At 40.6% G+C, this 26644-nt stretch overlaps 1 protein-coding gene across 8 annotated transcripts in view; it reads right to left on the bottom strand.

The window, feature by feature from the left end:
- Nucleotides 1-4662: 4662 nt before the first annotated feature.
- LOC127854190 (oxysterol-binding protein-related protein 8-like) overlaps nt 4663-26644 on the bottom strand; it is a 157023-nt gene continuing 135041 nt past the window's right edge. For 7 of the 8 annotated variants that reach the window (XM_052389203.1, XM_052389206.1, XM_052389204.1 and 4 more), the window contains 4 exons: nt 25344-25444; nt 19483-19668; nt 8151-8437; nt 4663-6498 (listed from right to left, as the gene is read on the bottom strand). In XM_052389203.1, coding sequence (XP_052245163.1) covers nt 6239-6498; nt 8151-8437; nt 19483-19668; nt 25344-25444 — 834 coding nt within the window. In that variant the 3' untranslated portion in view covers nt 4663-6238. Of the gene's footprint in view, nt 6499-8136; nt 8438-19482; nt 19669-25343; nt 25445-26644 lie in introns of all 8 variants that reach the window. The other variant, XM_052389207.1, reaches the window with a different exon arrangement.

Below are 26644 nucleotides of genomic sequence, written 5' to 3' on the forward strand. Positions count from 1 at the left end.
TCTTTGAATCATGATCAATGTACCTATGAAGTTTCATGATCCTAGGCCTTAGCGTTCTTGAGTTATCATCTGGTAACCATTTTACTTTTTCCGGTCATCGTGACCTTGACCTTTGACCAAATCAAAAGGGGTTATCTGCGAGTCATGATCAATGTATCTATGAAGTTTCATGATCCTAGGCATAAGCGTTATTGAGGTATCATCCGGAAACCATTTTACTGCTTTGGGTCACTGTGACCTTGACCTAGTGACCTGAAAATCAATAGGGGTCATCTGCCAGTCATGATCAATGTATCTATGAAGTTTCATGATCCTAGGCATAAATGTTCTTGAGTTATCATCCGGAAATCATTTTACTATTTCGGGTCATCGTGACCTTGACCTTTGTCCTAGAGACCTGAAAATCAATAGGGGTCATCTGCTGGTCATGATCAATGTACCTATGAAGTTTCATGATCCTTGGCATAAGCGCTCTTGAGTTATTATCCGGAAACCATCTGGTGGACTGACGGACCAACATGAGCAAAACAATATACCCCATCTTCTTCGAAAGGGGGGGGGGAGGGCATAATGAGAAAACTGCCTCCCTCCCAGCAGCCATGTTATTCAACTGACCAGAACCATTTTTTAACTCAACTCTCGTATCAAGGAAACAAATGTTCTGAGCAGATTTCAAGAAAATTGGGCCAAAAATGTGACTTCTACTGTGCTCACATGTTTTCACTATATACATATAGAGAAAATGCCCCGCCCACTAGCGGCCATGTTTTTTCACCGATCCCGACCATTTTAAAACTCGTCCGAGATATCAATAAAACCAATGTTTTGACCAACTTTCATGATGATTGGGCAAAAATTGTGACTTCTAGAGTGTTTACAAGGTTTCTCTATAGCCAAATAGGGAAAACTGCCACTATATACATATAGAGAAAAATGCCCCGCCCACTGGCGGCCATGTTTTTCACTGATCTCGACCATTTTCGAAATCGTTTGAGACATCAATTGAACCAATGTTTTGACCAACTTTCATGAAGATTGGGCAAAAATTGTGACTTATAAGGTTTCTCTATAGCCAAATAAGGAAAACTGCCCCGCCAACTGGCGGCCATGTTTTTCAACGGATCGGAACCACTTTTGAACTCAACCAAGATATCATTAAGACAAACATTTTGACAAAGTTACATGAAGATTGGGCATGAAATGTGACTTCTACAGTGTTTACAAGGTTTTTCCTTTTTTTTGACCTAGTGACCTAGTTTTTGACCCGGCACAACCCAGTTTCAGAACTCTGCTGAGTTTTCATTGGGACAAAGCTTCTGACCAAGTTTCATGAAAATGGGACAAGAAATGTGGCCTCTAGAGTGTTTACGAGCAAATGTTAACGGACGGACGGACAAAGACCGGTCACAAAAGCTCACCTGAGCAATCAGGTGAGCTAAAAAGGCCTCGGCTGTTTAAAAGTTTTACCTCAATAACACATAAAAAGCACTGGAAAACAAGAGGGCCATAGTGGCGCTAATGCACACACCTGAGTTCAGTGCCATCAATTGTTGAAGACTTCCAGCTGTCTTGGTTTTTATCACACTTTACTACAAATTAAAAAATGGCCTTCATGCTGTAAAGACAAACATTCTGAACAAGTTTCATCAAGATTGAGCCATAAATGATTCGCATTAAAACAAAAGTTTTTTTTAAATAATTTGACCAATGACCAATTTTAATAAAGTAAGTGACCCAGATTTGAACTTGACCCATATATTGCAAGGACAAACATTCTGACTACATTTCTTAAATATTGAGTTATAAACTGTAGCCTCTGAAGAAGAAACTATGTTTCTTGGATTTTATCAGGTGACCTAGTTTGTGGACTAGTAAACATTTGCATACTAACCAAGTTTCATCAAGTATCAATAAAAAAATGCCTCTGGGCCGGTAAAGAGCAAAAGAGTTGACAATACCATCCACACACACTCAGACATAGGGTGATCTCAATAGTTCACCATCAGTCTTTGATGCTCAGATGAGCTTAAATTGTATAACTCCAGATTTTCATCAGGTATGGAGCTTTAACCCTTTCCCACTCAGAAGCAAAGTGAAAAGTGAATATTGCTTTGTGCAAACAGCATACAACCAGAACAGCCTGCGAGTAAACAGTCTGTTCAGGTTATGCTGTTTGCTGCTTATCAGTCCTTAATGTGAATATTGCTATATGCAAACAGCATACAACCAGAACAGCCTGCGAGTAAACAGTCTGTTAAGGTTTTATGCTGTTTGCTGCTCATCAGTACTTAATGGTTGGAAATAAAGCCTTAAAACTTGAATCTAGTAAGAAAGGTTTTTAATTAAAGTTAACTTTCTATGGGACTACAAATGTGAAAACATAAATATCTAAGTGGTAAAGGGTTAAGAGGCAGTGAACTTCTACTTTGAAACAAAGACAATATCTGAGATGCATTATTTTGGGGACTGAGTGGGTGCAAGTTGTTAAACTTAAAACATCAACTTACTTCCTCCAATCATAAATTTGGTCATATCTGTGCAGGATACCAATAGTATTATGGCTTGCATAAGCCATAGCTTCATTATTCACCGTTTCGAGTCAACATCCATGTAACATTAATTAAGACAATAAAGAAGTGTAACTTGTGATCTGAACACATAAACTACCTATACATCTTGGCATTTACTGGAATGTAAATGACAAAAATAAGTGAGTCTTGAATACATCAGCAATAATATAAGTGATGACAAAACATAATTGTGTTGAGAATGTTTTCTTAAATAGTAATGGTACTGTTAAATGGACCCAATAATAAGTTACCAGATGTGATATAAATGCTTGAAACAAAATAGGAGTTCATACCATAAAAGGGTACTTCATAATTTGAAAACAGTAGACCTATGGGCAATTTGATATGAAATACATTACAAAAGTCATGTTTTCATCTAAAATTACTGACTGATAATATGTCACTTACAAGAGCACCGCCTTGCGGGTGCTGACCGCTCATCTATTTTTTTTTTAAAGGTGAAGGGACCTATCTCAATTTCATTCACAAAGGAGGGAGGGGTGGAGTGGAGAGGGGTGTATAGTGTGGGGGTGTGGTCATTTATTACATTATCTTCCAAAAATGCAACAAAAAAATTGGGGGGGGGGGAGTTCTTGGGTGGGATGGTTGGACGGTATTTCAAAAATAAAATAATAAAAATAAATATTTGTGTTTTTTAACACAATGCCCCCTATTGTGCCGCTTTAAAAATTTATTTATTTTACATTTGACCTTGAAGGATGACCTTGACCTTGAACTTCCACCACTCAAAATGTGCAGCTTTATGAGAACACCGCTTTAAAATATTATTTTTTGACCTTTGACCTTGAAGGATGACCTTGACCTTAAAGGATGACCTTGACCTTCAACTTCCACCACTCAAAATGTGCAGCTTCATGAGAACGCTGCTTTGAAATTAAAAAAAATAATTTGACCTTGAAGGATGACCTTGACCTTGAACTTCCACCACTCATAATGTGCAGCTTCATGAGAACGCCGCTTTGAAATTATTATTATTTATTTTTTTACCTTGAAGGATGACCTTGCCCTTGAACTTCCACCACTCAAAATGTGCAGCTTTATGATAACGCAGCTTTGAATTTTTAAATATTTATGTTTTCCTTTCACCTTGAAGGATGACCTTGACCTTGAAGGATAACCTTGACCTTGAACTTCCATCACTCAAAATGTGCAGCTTCATGAAAACGCCGCTTTGAATTTTTATTTATTTTTTTTACCTTTGACCTTGAAGGATGACCTTGACCTTGAATAATGACCTTGACCTTGAACTTCCACCACTCAAAATGTGCAGCTTCATGAGAACATTGCTTTATTTTTTTATATTTTTTTACCTTTGACCTTAAAGGATGACCTTGACCTTGAAGGATGACCTTGACCTTGAACTTCCACCACTCAAAATGTACAGCTTCATGAGAACGCCACTTTGAATAAAAAAAAAAAATTACCTTGAAGGTTGACCTTGACCTTGAACTTCCACCACTCAAAATGTGCAGCTTCATGAGATACACATGCGTGCCAAATATCAAGTTGCTATCTTAAATATAAAAAAATTATGGCCAATGTTAAAGTCTTCGGACGGACAAAGGCCATATATTTGACATTTGACCTTAAAGTATGACCTTGACCTTTACCTTTCACAACTCAAAATGTTCAGCTCCATGAGATACACATGCATGCCAAATATCAAGTTGCTATCTTCAATATTGAAAAAGTTATGGCCAATGTTAAAGTTTTCTGACGGACAGACACCATAAATTTGACCTTGAAGGATGACCTTGACCTTTCACCACTCAAAAGATTGCAGTCAATGAGATACACATGAATGCCAAATATCAAGTTGCTATCTTCAAAAGTGAAAAAGTTATGGCCAATGTTAAAGTTTTTTTCGGACGGATGGACAGACTGACTGACATACTGACGGACAGTTCAACTGCTATATGCCACCTTACCGGGGGCATAACAATTATTTTTTTGGGGTGGGGGTGGGGGGGGGGGTATAGTGTGAGGGTGTGGTGGTCATTTATTAGATGATCTTTAATAAATAAAAAAAAATAGGGGGGGGATTCGGGGAGGGGGGGGGATTCGATGGGGGGGGGGGCGGGGGGCATGGAGGATGGTTTGGGTGGAGTCTTTTGTGGTATGTCAGGTAAGAGTTCTTTTGTCAAGGTATCAATCGAATCTAATCATAAATAAAGAAGTTATGGCAATTTTAGCAAAATTTAATAATTTGAACTCGAGTCAAGGTCATTCAAAGGTCAAGGTAAAATTCAACTTGCCAGGTACAGTTACCTCATGATAGCATGAAAGTATTTGAAGATTAAAAGCAAAAGCCTTGATACTTTAGAAGTAAAGTGGATCTAAACACAAAATGTAACCATATATTCAAAGCTTCTAAGTCAAAAAAGGGCAATAATTCCGTAAAAATGGCAACCAGAGTTGTGCAACTTGTCCTTTACTGTCCCCTTATGATAGTTTGCGAGTGTTTCAAGTATGAGAGCAATATCTATGATACTTTAGGGGTGAAGTGGACCTAAACACAAAACTTAACCAAATGTTCAATTTCTAAGTATAAAAAGGGCACATAATTCTGTCAAAATGCCAGTCAGAGTTACATAACTTTGCCTGCACAGTCCCCTTATGATAGTAAGTGTTGCAAGAATGAAAGCAATAGCTTTGATACTTAAGGAATAAAATGGACCTAAACACAAAATTTTCAATTTTTAAGTATAAAAAGGGCACATAATTCTGTCAAAATGCAGCCAGAGTTATCTTACTTTGCCTGCCCAGTCCCCTCATGATAGTAAGTAAGTGTACCAAGTTCAAATGCACTAGCATTGATACTTTATGAGAAAAAAGGACCTAAACGCAAAACTTAACCGGACGCCGACACCGACGATGATGACAATAGCTCTTTTTTTTTTTCCAAAAAATAGATGAGTTAAAATTAATGATATGAAAACTTACAAACAATAAAACATCTTCATCAAATACAAGATAATGAAATTATTCTTAAGACATTTATAGCCAAATACTAACTTTTGATATTCAAAAACAATATTCTCAAACACAGGCAAAAACCCTAACCATTCCTCTTACTAACACAATACATGTCAAGAACATGTCAAGTTAAAGATAATATGAACCTACATGAATCAAGGGTGCATCGTATCATTTATTCCAATATCTTCGCCTGCTAAGATTTCCAATGTGATTATTAATGATGAACCCTGGTACATGTGTGTGCTCAATGATCTCAAAGTTTGCAAGCTTTGCATTTTTGAAAACTGTGAAATAAACCTGTTGTTTCTGCTTCACCTTTTCTATGACATCGAATAGCCTCGTGCTAAACTCTCTTAATGAGTCGTGTTCTGAGGAAACTGGGCTTAATGCATGTGCGTAAAGTGTCGTCCCAGATTAGCCTGTGCAGTCTGCACAGGCTAATCAGGGACGACACTTTCCGCTTTTATGACATTTTTCATGTAAATGAAGTCTCTTCTTAGCAAAAATCCAATTTAGACGGAAAGTGTCGTCCCTGATTAGCCTGTGCAGACTGCACAGGCTAATCTGGGACGACACTACGCACATGCATTATGCCCAGTTTTCCCAGAACGTGACTCAAATGAAAACTCCCATACAATGCAAGCAGTGCTGTATATTCCAGGAGTGCCTCATCTTAACAGCCACTGCACCACAGTTTGGCACATCAGTATTAGGCCGATGATGACCCACTGCTGGGTCTGCCGGTAGAATCTTTCCTGGGCGTACTCATCGAGGTTACGTTGAAGCGTCGCCACCTGACGCTGGACAGACTGGACCAACATTTTTGTCTCCTTCTGGAGTTCACAGACTGGTTCCAGGATTTTTATCAGGGTATCTTCGGTAAGCTTGGTGTTCCTGGTGTTGGATGTTGACCTGCCAACCCGCTTTCCTGACAGATGCAACAAAACTTAATGTGGTTTACAATCCATCAGGTTTTACCATCAGCAAAAGTGGAAGAAACTCAATGAAGGGCTTAATCATATTCAGATATTAATTATGTACACTATAAATTACTTTCATTATATAACGGGCTGTATTCCAGATTTAAAATTTCCATTATCATTCAAACTGTAATATTTTCTCTTAGCCTTTATAGATTTTGCCAAATATTTGCCCTCATAAAACGTTAAAGAACAAACACAACAAGCAAATTCGTTGAATTGCTATCCCCGCCAATATGCTTCTGGACACAAAAGTGTTATATTTTACAACAAAAAAAGCATTTTTTCAAGAAACAAAGGGCCATTACTCCTTTATTATCCGATGGTGTACAATGCCATTTGGTGTGCATCATCCTCTTATCAATATAATACTCATACCAAGTTTCAATGAAATCCGCCAAAGCACTTCCATGATATGGCTCCGGACACAAAAAAGCATTTTTTCAAAATACAAAGGGCCATAACTCTGTTATTAACAAATGGTGTACAATGCCATTAGGCGTGCATCATCCTCTTATCCATATATATACTCATACCAAGTTTCATTGAAATCCGCCAAAGCACTTCCAAGATATGGCTCTGGACACAAAAGTGACACTCAAAAAAGCATTTTTTCAAGATACAATGGGCCATAACTCCTTTATTATCCAATGGTGTACAATGCCATTTGGCGCGCATCATCCTCTTATCCATATATATACTCATACCAAGTTTCAATGAAATCCGCCAAAGCACTTCCAAGATATGGCTCCGGACACAAAAAAGCATTTTTCGAAGATACAAAGGGCCATTACTCTGTTATTAACAGATGGTGTACAATGCCATTAGGCGTGCTTCATCCTCTTATCCATATATATACTCATACCAAGTTTCATTGAAATCCGCCAAAGCACTTCCAAGATAAGGCTCTGGACACAAAAGTGACACTCAAATAAGCATTTTTTCAAGATACAAAGGGCCATAACTCCTTTATTATCCAATGGTGTACAAGGCCATTTGGCATGCATCATCCTCTTATCCATATATATATATACTCATACCAAATTTCAATGAAATCCGCCAGAGCACTTCCAAGATATGGCTCCGGACACAAAAAAGCATTTTTCCAAGATACAAAGGGCCATTACTCTGTTATTTACAGATGGTGTACAATGCCATTAGGCGTGCATCATGCTCTTATCCATATATATACTTATACCAAGTTTCATTGAGATCCACCAAAGCACTTCCAAGATATGGCTCCGGACACAAAAGTGCCGGACAGACGGAAGGACAGACGGAAAGACGGACAGAAAGACGGACGGACAACGCCAAAACAATATCCCTCCGCCTATGGCGGGAAATAATAAGTTGCCATGGTGTAGTGGATATGGTGTCCGCCTAGCGACCGGGAGGTCATTGGTTCGATCCCCAGTGTGGGAGCGTTCTTAAGATCTCACTCTTAGACACCAAGTACTGGTTCTAGGCACAGTAAACAGACTCGACAGCGTTTCAATTAGCCTCAGGCTTTCGATGCAATCAAGCAAAAATCAATAGGTTTAAACTAACACAAGACAGACCTTTGCTATAGCTTTACAAAAACTTACGAACACTTTCTTACTCAGCGCAGGCTCTGATGAATCACTGTCCAGTTTGGGGTCATGCTCTGCACAGGAACTCCCGCTTTCCTCTCCCACGACGTTCAACCTCTTCACAGCAGGTCGCTGAACCTGTCGCACAGAATGTCGCGTCATAGGCACTGAATTGTTTGTCATCTCTGACTTATTCTGCTCCAGACTAGTGATGCTCAATGTTCGAACAACTGGCGTTCTGTGTATGGTCCATGTCGTGACCTTGTATTCATTCTCATACTGAAGTTTGTCATTTGTGATGTCCCATGGACGCATGCTAGAGAAAGATAAAATTCATGCCAATATACATGCTGAAATAAGGTTAATTTCAGTACTCAACATTTCATCATACAAAGTAGATGTAAAAAGAGCGTAACTATAGGACATGTAGAAAAACATACAGTTTTAAAACAATCTCAATTAACCTGTGTCACATCAGCATAATTGTTCCTTAAAAAGGGATGTCACCGAGTTACAGCTAAAGCACAAGAAAATAAAATGAAGGAGAACTCATGCTGCCAGTCAGCAATAGTGCCTTCTTATAAAATATTGAATAAGAGATGTGTTTGTCAGAAACACAATGCCCCCTATTGCGCCGCTTTGAAATAATAAAAAAACAAGGGACAAAATTGTCACAAAACCATGTTTTCATTGTGAAAAAAAAATCTGATAAAGGGAGAAAACTCAAACTGAACTTTTGAAATGAACAAACAAAATTAACCCCCTTTGTAAGTTTGTTTCAAAAAATAATAATCTATTTTTAGTCGTGGCTACCTTGAAATTGGAGATATTGACGTGATTCTTTCGTGCGACACACCGTACCATGATGGTGAACAAATGTGCCAAATGATTTTAAAATCTCACAATGAATGACATAGTTATGGCCAGGACAAGCTCATTTATGGCCATTTTTGACCTTTGAACTCAAAGTGTGACCTTGACCTTGGAGATATCGACGTAATTATTTCGCGCGACACACCGTCCAATGATGGTGAACAAATGTGCCAAATGATTTTAAAATCTGACAATGAACGACATAGTTATGGCCCGGACAAGCTTGTTCCGCCAGCCCGCCAGCCAGCCCGCCAGCCAGCCCGCCAGCCAGCCAGCCCGCCCGCCCGCATTCGCCAATCTAATAACCAGTTTTTTCCTTCGGAAAACCTGGTTAAAAATTTGACCTTGCAGGATGACCTTGACCTTGAACTTCCACCACTCAAAATGTGCAGCTTCATGAGAACGCCGCTTTGAAATTTAAAAATAAATAAATTTTACCTTTGACCTTGAAGGATGACCTTGACCTTGTACTTTCACCACTCAAAATGTGCAGCTTCATGAGATACACATGCATACCAAATATCAAGTCGCTATCTTCAATATTGCAAAAGTTATGGCAAACGTTAAAATGTTTTTTTCGGACAGACGGACTGACATACTGACTGACAGTTCAACTGCTATATGCCACCCTACCAGGGGCATAAAAACTGGCTCAAGAAAATGTCAGATTGGCTCAAGACTCAACAGCCCTCGACTGTTTGTCACATCTTTCACATAGTGCCTAAGATATATAACTGAGGATAGTATTAGTTTATGTTTGTTTTGCATCAAGTTCGATATTGTGTCTTCCTAAAACGATATGCAAACAGACATCATATGTTAACATCCAACTAGACGAGAAGATTGCACCAACTTAATTGCCAATTGCTTGTTTCCCTGATTAGTCATGTCTTGGGTAAGCATGTGGTCCATTTATTGTAGTATAATCTTATGTAAATGGCAGGCTAACGTCCATATAGGTCTGTTGCATGCGTCATATTACGAAGTTACCTTTGGGCACGTGATTTTGCACACATTCCCGTCTGAAATTGCACATGTCACCATTGAGTTTTCCAATCTATATTTATATATTCAATTTCTGTTGAGAATTCAGTACTACGCACACAGCCAGACATTGAGGTGACATATTGTGCCACATATATCTTGTTCTTCAGAATATTCTACCATCATTGGAAAACGGTGTGTTAGAACAAGCAAAAACAAGAGTTCTGCGGTCGGAGAAATATGCCCCCCTAACAGGGCCTTGGACTAGTGACCCCAATTTCAATAGGGGTTATCTACTGTCCAAGGCAAATGCGCATGGGAAGTATTAAGCAAATCAGTGCATTTGTTGAAGAGTTATTGATCAATTTTTACACTTATTGTGACAGTGACCATGACCATTGACCTAGCGACCACAATTGCAATAGGGTCATCTACTGTCCAAGTCCGTTGCACATGAGAAGAATCAAGCCAATCAGTCCATTTCTTGACGAGTTATTGATCGGAAACGATTATCACACTTATTGTGACAGTGACCTTTGACCTAGTGACCCCAATTTATATAGGGGTCATCTACTGTCCAAGGCCAATGCACACGGGAAGTATCAAGTCAATCGGTCAATTAATTGAGGAGTTACTGATCGGAAACAATTTTCCCACTTATTGTGACAGTGACCTTGGACAAAGTGACCCCAATTACCATAGGGGTCATCTGCTGTCCAAGGCCAATGCTCATGAGAAGTATCAAGCCAATTGGTCAATTTGTTGACAAGTAATATATTGGAAATGATTTTCACACTTATTGTGACAGTGACCTTTGACCTAGTCTAGTGACCCCAATTTCAATAGGGGTTATAAAGACTTTGTAAGTAATAAGATGTTGTGTTCAGGTTCGTTCCTTTAATTCAACTAACAATAACATAATAATAGGATATGACGTTACTAATAAAACAGCGTGTCATAAATTGGCACGATGTTATGTTAACGCGCCAAAACCGCGACATTCGGATGTAGCAACATGTATCAATGAGTCCGATCAAAATGTTAATCTTACAAAAATACTTGAAGTACAAATTATTAGTAAAAATAATTTTTTCAGTTTTTCTTAAAGTATCAATTAAACACCTCAACCCCAGAATAGATTGCACTGTCATTAAAAGTTCACTTTGTATCACATACATGTATCAATCACATGTTAAGCACATTGTTTATCAACTGTTTAATCACAATGTTCATCACTAGTTTCTCTCCGTTTCGCTTCCACATAGCACTTCTAACGAATAGAGTTTTACGCTTGGCCTGGTTGTGTGTCCATTACACGTGCGTATTTTGGCGGCACGTGTTAACCCGTCATTTCCGGTAAGCAGCTCTTCAACAACTGCGAGTTTCCAACATATCCTTGGGGAGTCATCTTGGATTTGTACCATGTCGCCTACTCGTATCCTCTGCGTGTTGTTGCCGGACGCCCTATGGTATTCACGAAGACCCGTCAGGTACTCAAACTTCCACCTCTTTTGGAACTGACTTATGATGTGAGCTTGTAACTTAGCTCTTTTGTTGATCTGGGAATGGTCTAGGTTTGGGATCATCATAGAATCGTCAGGGTTGTCGGGATATGGAAGGGTCTTCACTCTCCGGCCGTATAAAAGATGCGCCCGGGTAAGAGGCTCTGGATCGTCAATGCTGGTCGATACATGGGTTATTTGTCTATCATTCATTGTAGCCTCAATTTCCGTTACAATAGTTTGAAGTGATTCAAGACTAACGTAAGCACGTCCAAGTGTCTTCTTCAAGGAAGTTTTAATTAGGCCAATCAGTCTTTCCCACCATCCGCCAAACCACGATGCTTGTTTCGGTATAAATCTCCAATCTGTGCCCTGGTTATGTAGCGTTTCTTGTAAGGAGGGGGACTGGAACAATTTCTTCAAATGACAAGCTGCTGCCATATACGTAGTCAGCATTGTCAGAAATCATTGTTGTTGGTAACGATTTCCAGCTAGAAAACCTTTCGGAATGCGTTGAGGAAAGATTCTTCGGACAGGTTCGGAACCACTTTTAAGATATACTATACGTGTACAAGCGCACGTGAATAAACAGACGTAAGCCTTGGATTCACTTACGGATTTCTCTTTTACGTAAAGGGCTCCTGTGAAATCTACACCAGTCACTGTGAAGGGTGGGGCATCTTGTACTCTTATCTTTGGAAGTGGGAGCGGATTGGGTGTTCCATAAGATTTTCCAGACATTTTCAGGCAGGTGATGCATTTTTATCCCCCGCCAGAGGCGGAGGGATATTGTTTTGGCGTTGTCCGTCCGTCCGGCTGTCCGTCCGTCCGGCAATTTTGTGTCCGGAGCCATATCTTGGAAGTTCTTTGGTGGATTTCATTTAAACTTGGTATGAGTATATATATGCATAAGAGGATGATGCACGCCAAATGGCATTGTACACCATCTGTTAAAAACAGATTTATGGCCCTTTGTATCTTGAAAAACTGCTTTTTAGTGTCCGGAGCCATATCTTGGAAGTGCTTTGGCGGATTTCATTTTAACTTGGTATGAGAATATATATGCATAAGAGGATGATGCATGCCAAATGGCATTGTACACCATATTTTAAAAACAGACTTATGGCCCTTTGTATCTTGAAAAAATGCTTTTTACTATAGGCACTTTTGTGTCCGGAGCCATATCTTGGAAGTGCTTTGGCGGATTTCATTTAAACTTGGTATGAGTATATATATGCATAAGAGGATGATGCACGCCAAATGGCATTGTACACCATCTGTTAAAAACAGACTTATGGCCCTTTGTATCTTGAAAAAATGCTTTTTACTATAGGCATTTTTGTGTTCGGAGCCATATCTTTGAAGCGCTTTGGCGGATTTCTTTGAAACTTGGTATGAATATATTCCCGCGCCAGAGGCGGAGGGATATTGTTTTGGCGTTGTCGGTCCGTCCGGCTGTCCGTCCGGCACTTTTGTGTCCGGAGCCATATCTTGGAAGTGCTTTGGCGGATTTCATTTAAACTTGATATGAGTATATAACCTTCCTTTGTCTTAGTTTTGTGTTAATGTCCTCCGTCCGTCCATCTATCATTATGTTCATCCGTCCAATTTGCACCCATCCTCAAACAAGGGACAAAATTCTCACAAAACCAGGTTTTCATTGTGAAAAAAAATCTGATAAAGGGAGACAACTCAAACTGAAATTTTTAAATGAACAAACAAAATTAACACCCTTTGTAAGTTTGTTTTAAAATAAATCTATTTTTAGTCGTGGCGACCTTGACATTGGAGATATTGACGTGATTCTTTTGTGCGACACACCGTCCCATGATGGTGAACAAATGTGCCAAATGATTTTAAAATATCATAATGAATGACATAGTTATAGCCCAGACAAGCTCATTTATGGCTATTTTTTACCTTTGAACTCAAAGTGTGACCTTGACCTTGGAGATATAGACGTAATTATTTCGCGCGACACACCGTCCAATGTTGGTGAACAAATGTGCCAAATGATTTTAAAATCTGACAATGAACGACATAGTTATGGCTCGGACAAGCTCATTTATGGCCATTTTTGACCTTTGAACTCAAAGTGTGACCTTGACCTTGGAGATATAGACGTAATTATTTCGCGCGACACACCGTCCAATGATGGTGAACAAATGTGCCAAATGATTTTAAAATCTGACAATGAACGACATAGTTATGGCCCGGACAAGCTTGTTCCGCCAGCCCGCCAGCCAGCCCGCCAGCCAGCCAGCCAGCCAGCCCGCCCGCATTCGCCAATCTAATAACCAGTTTTTTCCTTCGGAAAACCTGGTTAACAAAGCATATGTTGCGGGGGATACCTTGGGCCTTTCAGGCCCTCTTGTTGTAGTACTGATTTAACATTGACATATAGCCGGGATCAAGAACTTTTGCCTCAGATGCGTAACTGTTGCGTTTGTTCCGGCATGGTGTTGATTTTCATGGACATGTTCTACTATCAGTCGTGTTACAGGATGTCGTCTTGGCAACAGGAACGGAAATTTCGTCTGGACATCCAACGGTGCATTATGTATTCGTCCGCCACATCAGACAAATACCTCGGCGTCATGGAAAAGTCGTAACTGTTTCACTAGGGTAAGTCGTGCTGATGACGAGCATCTCATGTTGTGTATTTCTTCGTGAAACGCTGTAGCTTGGCAGTTTTGAATCACTTTCATCTCCGCTGCATGGAGTTCACGCACTGTTAACGATCCTTGGAATCTTTCTGTTTTTGGGGATCTGCAGTTCTTCACGAATCTAAGCACGTATGCAAGTACTCTCAGTAGTTTGTTGTAACGATTGTACCGGTTCACTTCTATGATTAAGTGTAATCCATGTTGAGGACTAGATCTATTGTGAACCGTGGTCACAACTGTTGTTTTACGAGCCGTCCACTCATCTGATGTCATCTGCTCGTATGCCGCTGCTTGTTCTTGTTGGTCCCAATGCGGCCACTTCTGTTCATCGGTCCTCTATTCCATAAGGTATTGTTCATGAACTGTGACGCTGGAATTCCACGGGTAAGTAGATCTGCAGGATTGTCATAAGTTGGGCAGTATTTCCAGTTGTATGTCGCAGATAGGTCATTTATTTCTCTCACTCTGTTTGAAATAAACCGTTTTAGTGGTTTATTTGTTTTCAGCCAATGTAGCACGATTTGACTGTCGCACCAGAAGACTACATCTTTGGTAGAGAGGATTCCAGTATGTGTGAAGCAAGACGAGCGCCAATCAAAGCTGCCATTAGTTCTAACTGCGGAAGTGTGAGCGTTTTCAATGGAGCATCTCTATTCTTTGCCATAACTTATGAAGATTATCTCCCTTTACATAGGTAGGCTACTGCTTTGTAAGCTTGGATGCTGGCATCGACAAATACGTGCATAATGGGGGTATTGTCTGCTTCATGGTGTGAGGTATGTTTGTCTTCTGCATAATGAAAATATCTTCGGGGGAAGGAAATTGTAGTCCCTTTGTTGAAATCTTCTGCAAGTGATTTCCATTTCTTTTGAAAATTGCTTGAAAGTGGGATGTCCCAATCAATTTTCTCTTTCCATATCTCTTGCATAAAAATCTTGGCTCGCACGGTCACTGGGCTCAGCAGTCCAAGAGGGTCATATATGCGGGAGGAGTATTGAAGGATGGATCTCTTAGTAGCGTTCTCCAGGGTAGGTATATCATGTGATGCATTTGACAAATCATCTGTAACTGCATGCCAACGCATACCCAGGACTTTGGTGATTGTGTTGTTGTCAAGGCAACCTTCAGCTTCCGCGAGCTCTCTAAGACAGGGACTATTTGACATCCATGACCGCAGGTTGAACCTGGCTGTAGTCATTAAATCACGTGCTTCCCGGAAGTAGGTTAATGCTTCAATCTCGTGCTCAAAGCTCGACAAAACATTGTCTACATACAGGTCTCTTTTCAAGGTGTCTGCGGCATTGACATGGGAATTCATCTGTAGATGTTTCAGAAGGACGGCATTCAGTATAAATGTTGAACAAGTTGCGCCAAACAATACAGCTTTAAACCTGTAGGTAATTATTGGGCTTTCAGGGTCGTTGGGGTTACTTAGCCAGAAAAATCTTGTTGAATCTCCGTCGTTTTCGTGTAATCTCATGTTCAAAAACGTTTTCTCTATATCTATGACTACGGCATACTGGTGTGTTCGAAATCTCAGGAGTATACCTGTAAAGTCATTGAGGATAGGTGGGGTATATTGGAGGCAGTCGTTTAGGCTCGGGGATTCACGTGCTTGTCAACAGCTGCAGTTGTACACCAATCCGATGGGTGTACGTGTAGTGAGGGAATCTTTCTTGACGCCATGGTGGGGTATATAATAGACTTGCAGGGAAGGTTGGGAATCGTCTGCGACCTTCTCTATAACGCCTCGTCTCTCCTGCTCCTCTACATTCTGTCCGTACTTCTGTAAGATGAAGGGGTCTCCACTTAGACTCTTGATAGTGACTTTAGTCCTTCTCTTCGTGACACCGTAGTTGCTTGGTAACGATGGTGATCCTGTTTCCATGGTAATTTTGCACAGTACTTGCCATCGGAAAACGATATGAAGTTGTCTTGGTAATTTTGAAGATATTCAATGGCTGTTTCATCTTTCTCGGCTGCGTTGATTCCAATACTCTCTAAATTCCAGAACCATTCAAGCGCCATTTCTTCAGATTTGTGGGACTGTGGTATCATGACATTTAGGACAGTGTTCATTGGTCTATTGGGATAATTGCTATGTGAGGAGCCAGAAAGAAGATATCCAATCTTTGACTTTACTGCTGTAGGCCTGTCTCCACGTTTAACGTCATCTTCTACCACATTCCAGTAATGGTCTGCTCCGATTAATAGAGAAATCTCAAAATTACAGCCGTCTGTAATAAGTTTTCTTACTTTCCTCTGCGTGTAGGTAGATGGTAGCGACAACCCAGGTTCGAATCCTGATCACGGCACCAAAACATAAGTAATAAGACGTTGTGTTCAGGTTTGTTCCTTTTATTCAACTAACAATAACATAATAATAGGATATGACGTTACTTATAAAACAACGTTACATAAATTGGCGCAACCTTACGTTAACACGCCAAAACCGCGACAGGGGTCATGCACTGTCCAAAGTCAATGCACATGTGAAGTATCAAGCCAATTGGGCAATTCATTGATGAGTTATTGATCCAAAACGAACTGGTAAACGGACAGACAGACCCACATCTAGCAAAACAATATACCCCTTCTTCTTAAGGGGAGGGGGGGGGGCATAATAAATCACAATGAAAACTGAAATGGAGTGGAGTTGTGTATGTTAAATGTATTCCAACGACTATGTTACATATCATAACAAGCCATTGATACCAAGTTAGATGATGATTTGACCTCTGGGATGTAACCCAGCAAAAAATATATTGACCATGATGGGGATTTAACCCAGGACCTCCCAGCTCCAAAAGGTAGAAAATTTACAGTGTTGTTATAAACAAGAGGGCCTAAAAGGCCCAAAGTCGCTCACCTTAGATAACAAGATATTATTGGGACAAATCTTCTGACCAAGTTTCACGAAGATCGGAAAATAAATGTGGCCTCTAGAGTGTTAACAAGGTTTTACTATAGCCATATAAGGAAAAATGCCACGCCCCCTGGCAGCCATGTTTTCAACCAACCAGCATCATTTTGAACTCGTCCAAGATATTATCGGGATTAATCTTTTGACCAAGTTTCATGAAGATCGGACAGTAAATGTGGCCTCTAGAGTGTTAACAAGATTTTACTATAGCCATATAAGGAAAAATGCCCTGCCCCTTGGAAGCCTTTTTTTTCATGCAAACATAATTATTTTCGAACTCATCCAAGATATCATTGAGACCAATCTTTTGACCAAATTTCATGAAGATTGGACAATAAATGTGGCCTCTAGAGTGTTAACAAGGTTTTATTATAGCCATATATAGCCATATAAGGAAAAATGCCCCGCCCCTGGTGGCCATGTTTTTTAAGCAACACAAAACCATTTTCGAACTCGTCTAAGATATTATTGGGATGAATCTTTTGACCGAGTTTCATAAAGATCGGAATATAAATGTGGCCTCTAGAGTGTTAACAAGATTTTACTATAGCCTTATATAGCCATATAAGGAAAAATGCCCCGCCCCTTAGCGGCCATGTTTTTCAAGCAAACGTAAACATTTTTGAACTCATCCAAGATATCATTAAGACAAATCTTCTGACCATATTTCATCAAGATTGGACGATAAATGTGGCCTCTAGAGTGTTAACAAGGTTTTACTATAGCCATATAAGGAAAAATGCCCCGCCCCCTGGCGGCCATATTTTTCAAACAACCGGCATCATTTTCGAACTCGTCCAAGATGTAATTGGGATGAATCTTCTGGCCATGTTTCATGAAGATTGGACAATAAATGTGGCCTCTAGAGTGTTAACAAGATTTTACTATAGCCATATATAGCAATATAAGGAATAATGCCCCGCCCCGTTGGCAGCCATGTTTTTTAAGCAAAGGTTACCATTTTTTAAACTCATCCAAGATATCAGAGGAACAAATCTTATGAGCAAGTTTCATGAAGATCGGAAAATAAATGTGGCCTCTAGTGTTAACAAGGTTTTACTATAGCCATATAAGGAAAAATGCCCTGCCCCCTGGCGGCCATGTTTTTCAACCAACCGGCATCATTTTCGAACTCGTCCAAGATATTATTGGGATGAATCTTCTGACCAAGTTTTATTTAGATCAGACAATAAATGTGGCCTCTAGAGTGTTAACAAGATCTTGCTAAGCCATATATAGCCATATAAGGAAAAATGCCCCGCCCCTTGGCAGCCATGTTTTTCAAGCAAACGTAACCATTTTCGAACTCAACCAATCTTCTGACCAAATTTCATGAAGATTGGACAATAAATGTGGCCTCTAGAGAGTTAACAAGGCAAATGTTGACGCCGCACAACGGACGACGGAAAAAATGCGATCACAAAAGCTCACCATGGGCACATTGTGCTCAGGTGAGCTAAAACGCTAGCTCACATAACAAGGCAGTATAAGTACTCCTATAACGAGCTCTGCTACACACAGTCCCTACAATTGTGAAATTCTTTCACAATTATCCTACTGCCAGGACATCTGTGGGACATCATACAAATCACAACCATGCATGGTTTTTTAACGTTGGGCACACATGTTAACCAGCCAGAAAAAGCCCCCACCACAATAGGCATTAAACCCCAGAGATCCCTGTTTCAATTAAGGCAGACACTCTACCGCATCACTATAAACAGCTAGCTTATTTAACAAGGCAGTGTAAGTTCTCCTTATACCAAACCCTGCTACAGACTGGTTTATGTTTAGATAACAACATTCATTGCAAAGATCACTAATTTTCAGCTATCATCCTTCAGTAAGGCAAATGATTTAATGCAAATACAACAATCAACACCTCATTAATGTTAATCTCAACAAGAGTACTGCATAACGGGTGTCAATGCTCGGCTACAGGTGCATTTTTAAATATATGAAAGCTTGTCAGAATTTATAATATTTTTAGAGGTCACGGTGACCTTGACCTTTGACCTAATGACCCAAATATGGGTGTGGCGTGTAGAACTCATCAAGATGCATCTACATATGAAGTTTCAAAGTTGTAGGTGGAAGCACTTTGATTTTAGAGCAAAATCTTAGCACGACGACGGCGGACAGCGGACGACAAGCTGGCTATGACAATACCTCGGGTTTTCTCCGAAAACAGCCGAGCTAAAAATGATCATATTCTTGTGATATGATACCGCACATTTACTCAATAACCCATTCCATACAAATAGACATGTGCCTACTGTTTGTGATGTCATAACAAGAATGTTTTAACATTCGTGTTTCTTTGTGAATGGAAATTAATTGTTTAACAAAGTCCTGATTAAGATTGAACTATTTGCAGATTGAAAAAAAGCTAAGAAAATTAATCGCCGCCTACTCAATATGCTTGTAAATCCAGTCATTTGTGATGGCGTCCCTCTCAAAGAGTTTCGGGCACCAGTCTATCATCTGAGCCTTGCGCTCCTTGGCCTCGTTCCTCTGTCTCTCCTCCAGCACGTACTTCTCATGGGTGGCTGCATGCATGTCCTGGCACACTATCGCATCACCCACCTTCTTCCATAATCTGAAATCACAGTATTATTGTATGCTAGAATACTAGAGTATGCTGAAGAAACATATCATTACTTTTTTCAGGGATGACAAAATTATTCTCATATTCAAATATTCGATTGAATGGTCAGTATTCGAATCACAGAATTGATATTTGGATATTCTCAATTATTTTTTTTTCTTCAAAAGTAATTAATCTAAGATTTAATGACCTGCGAGTCGCTTAATAATTGGCGCCAAAAATCACTTGGGATTAAAATGTTTGATGAGACGTTCTTCGTGTCAAACTGATAACACAGCCCGTACCATTTTTGATTGTGCAATGCAATATACACACTAAGAAAGGACCCAAACTGTTGTTTGTCAATTAGGTGCCAATTAAAGGCTTCAATTGACTGGCGAATAATAATTTAGTTTCTGTGATCACAGTTTGAACAGACATTAAAATATGTAAATTCCTCAAATTTAACAAATGATATAAATTCAAAAAGTAAATTTTTGATAGAAAGAAAAAGATATTTTTCGTTATATTTGTTCTTGAATATTTGGTGTACTTTGCATGCTTTGTTGATATGTTTCTTTATATAAACGTACATGCTATTTCAAATAAAATTCTATTTGTGCCAGATTACAGTATCTGTCATAGTATTAGTTGACAGAGATACAATTATTTAATAGCAACGTTAAAAAACAGCCTTGTGTTCAGCAAACGGATATAACTTACAAAACAATGGAAGTTAACACAGAACAAGTTTCTGATATATTTTGCCTATATACCATATTTTCCTTTGTATAGCGCGCAGTTTTTTACCTCCAAATTTCAAATAAAAAAGTTTGTGAGCGTTATACATTGATACAACGCTATCCTGGCTGCTAAATTGCAAAAAATTCATTTTGCAATCGTAAATGTTCATAATAGCCGCCATTTTTATTCCAGAAAACTACACCCTATAATCTTACAGACTGAAGGGGCCATTGTCGAAACAACAAAAAGTCGGTAACGGCAGATATGAACGGGGTAGCATTAGTTTTTTACAAAAAATAAAATGTTTGAATAAAGTATGCGAACATTTATTTTTGTCTGTTTTTGTGCACTTCTACGGCCATTTTCGTTGTTAATCACATTCACGCCTGTGTAGTGCGACAAACAATAACCCAACTTGTCCAACATAATAGATCAACAGTTTTACGTCAATACTGACATATCTCAACAACTGTAGCCCTGTCTCCCATGCGCCACAAGGTTTTTATTCAGCATTCAAATTTAAAGCCCATGCTTTCCCCGAGGAAGACTTGACTTGACTTGATCCTGAGTTTATTTGTCATCTGCTGCGGGATTAGTCCCGGTAGTTGGGGTAGGCAGCAGGCGGCTAGAGCGTCTAACCCCTGATTTCCACGCTCCTCTGTTCTGTGGGTCAGTGTCACCCATGCCACAGGTGTGCAGGTCATCCTTAATACAGTCAAACCACGATTTTCTTGGTCTCCCTCTACCTCTAGCACCAGGAATGGCCATCTTCAAGATTGAATTGATGCAAGAGGTGGCACGCTCGACATGCCCATACCACCTCAGGCGCCTGGCTCTCAGTGATGCAGTGACTTTTGGTATCCCTAGTTTGTCATACAGCATGTCAGTGTGGACTCTGTCGTCAGGTTTGATGCCGCAAATCCAGCGGGCCATTGCTCTGTCGTTTCTACGAAGTCGTTGTAGATCAGAAGCAGATGGTGCCCACGCTTCACTACCATGTAACATGGCAGAACGGACACAAGCATTGAACACGTTGCCACGCATTTTAAGGGAAACATGCTTCGACGTCAGTATTGGTAGGAGCTTCTAAACTTTCCCCAGCATTGGGTGATGATGGCAAGTTCGCAGCCTCCCCCAGCACATAGCGTGTCACCCAGATAGCAGAAGCTGGCCTCAACATCAAGCTGTGAGCCATCAATGGCCACCTGGGTAACAGGTCTTCCATCAATGGGGCGTGCCTGGTCCATGCATCTCAGGCAAACGTAGTCCGGGTTGCTGGTGATTCTTCCCTTGATGCCACTGCACTATTTGTGCACCCACAGTTTGCACTGGGTACACTCAATCGAGTTCACTCCCACTCCACTCCTACATACCGCACAGGGATATGCTCCCGCATCGCGCAGAAGATTCAGTCCAGGGCCGGTGATCAAGAGCTTTGTCTTCTTCATATTGACCCTCAGCCCCTTGCTTTCCATTCCATCCTTCCAACCTTTCAATCTGGAGAGACACTCCTCCAGTGAGTCCGCGATCACAGCAAGATCATCAGCGTAGAGGAGCTCCCATGGAACCCCGGCGCGGAATTCCCTCGACAGAGCCTCAAGCACTAGGATGAAAAGCAGGGGACTAAGAACAGAACCCTGATGCACCCCTACTTCGACTCCAAATTCCTCGCTATATTGATCGTTGACACGCACACGGCACCTGGCGCCTGTGTACATACCCTGTATGACACGAACTGCCCATTCCTCAACCCCTAGACTCCTCAGAGCCCACCAGAGGACCTTTCTTGGAACTCTATCAAATGCTTTCAAAAGGTCGACAAAGGCAATATACAGTGGCTTGTTTGCTGCATTGTATTTTTCCTGTAGCTGGCGTATGATGAAGATTGCATCAGTCATACCTCTACCAGGAACAAAACCAAACTGCATACTATCGATATCGACCATCCCGCGTATGTGGGTGTCAAGTACACGCTCAATCAGTTTCATCGTCTGGTCCATAAGCTTTAACCCAAGGTAATTTCCTCTGTCTAGAGCCTCTCCTTTAGCTTTGTAAAGGTTAAGGATGTGGCTCTCCTCCCAGTCCTTGGGGATCACACCATTGCTGAAAACGACCTCAGTCAGCTGTCTCAGCATTTCTGTTCCCTCCTCACCAGCTGCTTTCAACATCTCGGCAATCACACCTGACGGTCCAGCGGCTTTGCCGCATTTCATCTTGCAGAGGGCTTTGCGAATTTGTTCTACTGTGACTGGTGGAGGAGGCCCTTCCACAGGAGCAACTTCAGGAAGTAGCTCACTGGGCCACTCAAACTCAATGTTTAGTAGCTTTGAATAGTGTTCCACCCAGGCTTTCATTTTCTCATCATCACTGAGGGAACAGTTCACCCGCATCATTTCGAACACATTTCTCACCAACAACATCTTGGTTTGTCCTGTCCATTTGCTTGGCCAGCTTGAAGATGCCTCCATCGTATGGAGAGGTTCGCAAATTTCTCTTTCTCAGACTTGGACTTGGCTAACCAGACAGCTTGCTTAGAAGCACGTTTAGCCTCGAAATAGGCAGCTTTGGCAACGTTAGCCTCAATGGTACGGCCAGCTTTATCCAGTGCTTTGAATGTTTTGTAGCGGGTTCGCTTCAACTTCACCGCAACTTCAACATCACTGTCCCACCACCAGGTTTCCTTCTTCCACTGGTGGTTTTTGGAGAAACCACAAACTTCTCTTGCTGTTTCAAGCAGGGGGTTCTTTATCCTCATCCAAACCTCTTCAACAGTGTTGGCATGGTCGACATCGCCAGTAACGACTTTTTCAGTGAAGGCATCACGGAACTTGTCTACCACAGCCTTATCCCTCAGCTTCCAAGTGCGGATGCGAGGGGTGAATTTGCGTTTGTTTACTTTGGGGATGAAAATAGTGATATCACAAACAACAAGATTATGTTGTTGGACACACTCCTCAGTTGGAATTACCTTCACATCGGTGATTGCTCTGCAATACCTCTTTGGGTAGAGGATATAGTAAATCTGCGTTCTAAGATTTCTCGAGCAGTAGGTGACAAGATGGCTCTCCCTCTTTACATACCAGGTGTTGCCTACAACCAGATCGTTGGCTAGAGCAAATTCTAATGCTCTCTCTCCCTCCTTGTTGCGGACACCAAAGCCTCGACCACCGTGTATGTCACCAAAACCATCACTCTTGCCACCGACATGGCCATTCCAGTCCCCAAGAGGTACAAGAATTTCTGAAGCTGGGATTTTGGTAACAGCACTCTGAAGCTGGTCGTAGAAGCGGTCTTTCTCAGCCTCAGGGAGTCCAGACTGTGGTGCGTATACGGAGATAAAAGGTGAATACCACTTCGCCAATGATCAACCTCACCAAGATGATCCTGTCAGAGATACGCTCGACATTGAATACTTTCTCAATCCAGCGTTCTGCTAAAAGAACACCCGCTCCTCCTAGACCTTTCTCATTTCCACACCAGAAGAACTTGTAGGTTGTGTCTTTTCCACTGATGAGTCTTGTTTGGTTGGTGGTAAGCATGCCTGCCCATCTGTGCTCCTGAATGCCACACAGATCCACTCTCCTACGAGACAGTGTCTCTACAACTTCTCCTCTTCTCTTCAGGGTACCCACATTCCAGGTGGCGACCCTGAATTTGGTGGGGTGCTTGATTTATTTGTCAAGACGACCGGACCCTGCTTCCCGCCCCCGAGAGGAAGCCAAGCCCGAGGCACTACCGACCTGTGACTGCGCACTGCCGGCACCGCCTAACGTGGATTCTTTAGATTTTCTAGCCATGTTATATTGACGTAGGTTTTTACGGGACTGCCTGACCTAGCTATCGTCCCAACTTTACTCTTCTCCTAGATGGGTTGCCAACCAAGGCTAGAGAGCCCCATCTGCCCACACCCTTGTAGTTCAGCCTGGGGCCTCGCGGTACCCAGTATCCGTGTGTTGTCGCGGGAAGACACTACATTGGATTTGTTGTGAAGAGGCTATATACTAGCAGGGGAGACTTACGCACTCGGCTCTCTTTTCGCCGAACAAGCAGCTAGCCAGCGGTGAGGGCAGAAAGCGAGAGGTGACAAGCACACAGACGCCCACCAACACATAAGACGCATCGCACAACCATTTAACACACACAAGAATGACACAATTTACATGAATTCTTATTTTCTCACGTTTTACACCAAATGCACGTGGACTGTTAATCTGTTAATAGAAAATTACAAAATTGTCAGAAAAGTATAGTGCTCTGCAACCCATGCTCCGATTCATAATGACGCTTCCTATTTTGAATGCTATATTAAGCTTTCCAATGCCTCGGATTATTGGATTGCGCAATAGTAAAATGGCGGCCATTTTCGGTCCGATTTGGTAGTTTTATTGTCTTTAAATATTTTGTTCTCCATTTTTGCATTAATAAAACAGCCTGCGCGCTATACATGGTAGCGCGCTATATAAGGGAAAATACGGTGGGCTTTTTCAAAGTTTGTTTTTACAATTAAGCTACATTTTCTTTCTATTTCTCAACACAATAATTGTATATTCAATTGTATTTCTGTGTCAATTTATACTTTATATCCCATACTGGATACGAAACGAGTAATAGAAGTTAAATCAATCTAGCCGTTTTATGGGAATATTCAAATATTCAATTGAATGGCTTTGTGAATATTGGAATACTGATATAGGTTTTCAATGCCATCCCTACTTTTTTTTAATTTTAAATGTAAGTTAGTGTTACAATATTTTGCACTTTAGTTTTTGCTTTCAGGATACTCAACAATGAAACCTTTATTTTATTGTTTCTATGATTTTCACAAATTGACGGTCAATGATTAACTCACATCTGCTTTCAAAGTTAATAAATTGTGCTGTTGTCTGTTATTTGTAGTAATCACATTAAATTCAGCATGAAATATTAAATCCCAAGGAGCCCACCTTTCTGACTCCATCTCCCCCTGTAGTTCTATTGGCACTGTGTAGCGTTTCAATCTGCGAGCTCGCACTTCAGGCGTCGGAGCAAAGAACACACTGCTCTCCTGAAAAAGAGTTTCAACCAAATGAATGGGATACTTTATATATTGTTGTAAACCTTTTTTTATTATTGGTAGATAAATGCCACTACACACACACACTTCGACATATTCTCTATATCTGTACATCGGTTTTCTTCTTATTTAAATATGCCATAGTTCCATGGATATAACTATGAAAAAGATTACAAACTTGATAAAAATATTATGAGGATATCAATTAATTGGTGTACAAACCAGATACATGCCATTATAAAAAGACGAAAGGTTAGCAATAATAATGTATTTCAGGGAAGTATGCAAAACAAGACTATTGCCAAGCAATAAAAGTCCCCTACCGGCTCCACCATTGTCAGAAATTCCACCATTGTCAGAAATTCCACCATTGTCAGATTTTTTTAAAAAAATATTTGTTGCCATAGCAACCAGAATTTTTGACGTAGGAACAAAATGAAATGACGTGCATAATGTCCATATTGCCATCTATCCATGTTTCAAGTTTCATGAAAAAATATTAAGAACTTTTAAAGTTATCGCAGGATCCAGAAAACCACCATTTTCAGCAGTATTTCTAGTCTATTTGTGGCAACACCATTGTCAGAAATTCCACCAGTGTCAGATTTTTTTTAAAAATATTTGTTAAATATTTGTTGCCATAGCAACAAGAATTTTTGCTGTAGGAACAAAATGAAATGTCGTGAATAATGTCCATATTGCCATCTATCCATGTTTCAAGTTTCATGAAAAAATAATAAGAACTTTTAAAGTTATCGCAGGATCCAGAAAAGTGTGACGGATGGACGGACGGACGGACAGACAGACGGAGCACAAACCATAAGTCCCCTCCGGTGAAACCTGTAGGGAACTAAAAACAAGAGCATTGCATAACGGGTGCCACGCTCGGCTGCGAAAGCTTGTCAGAATTTTCTTTTTTTTTTAGAGGTCACAGTGACCTTGACCTGTGACCTAGTGACCCAACAAGAGATGTGTTTGTCAGAAACACAATGCCCCCTACTGCGCCGCATTGAAATAAAATTTCTATTTATTATTTGGCAGGTATAGAAATCATCTCCCTTTAAAGGTTATTACTTCCCTTGAATTTTGTCCAATCCAACTGAGGGGGGGGGGGGGGTCTCACAGTCAATTATGACCATGTCAGACATCACTGACAACCAAGGCCTGTGGTTTAAAAGAGATCATAACCAT

This window comes from Dreissena polymorpha, chromosome 12, assembly GCF_020536995.1.
Source record: "Dreissena polymorpha isolate Duluth1 chromosome 12, UMN_Dpol_1.0, whole genome shotgun sequence".
NCBI classification, from domain to species: domain Eukaryota; kingdom Metazoa; phylum Mollusca; class Bivalvia; order Myida; family Dreissenidae; genus Dreissena; species Dreissena polymorpha.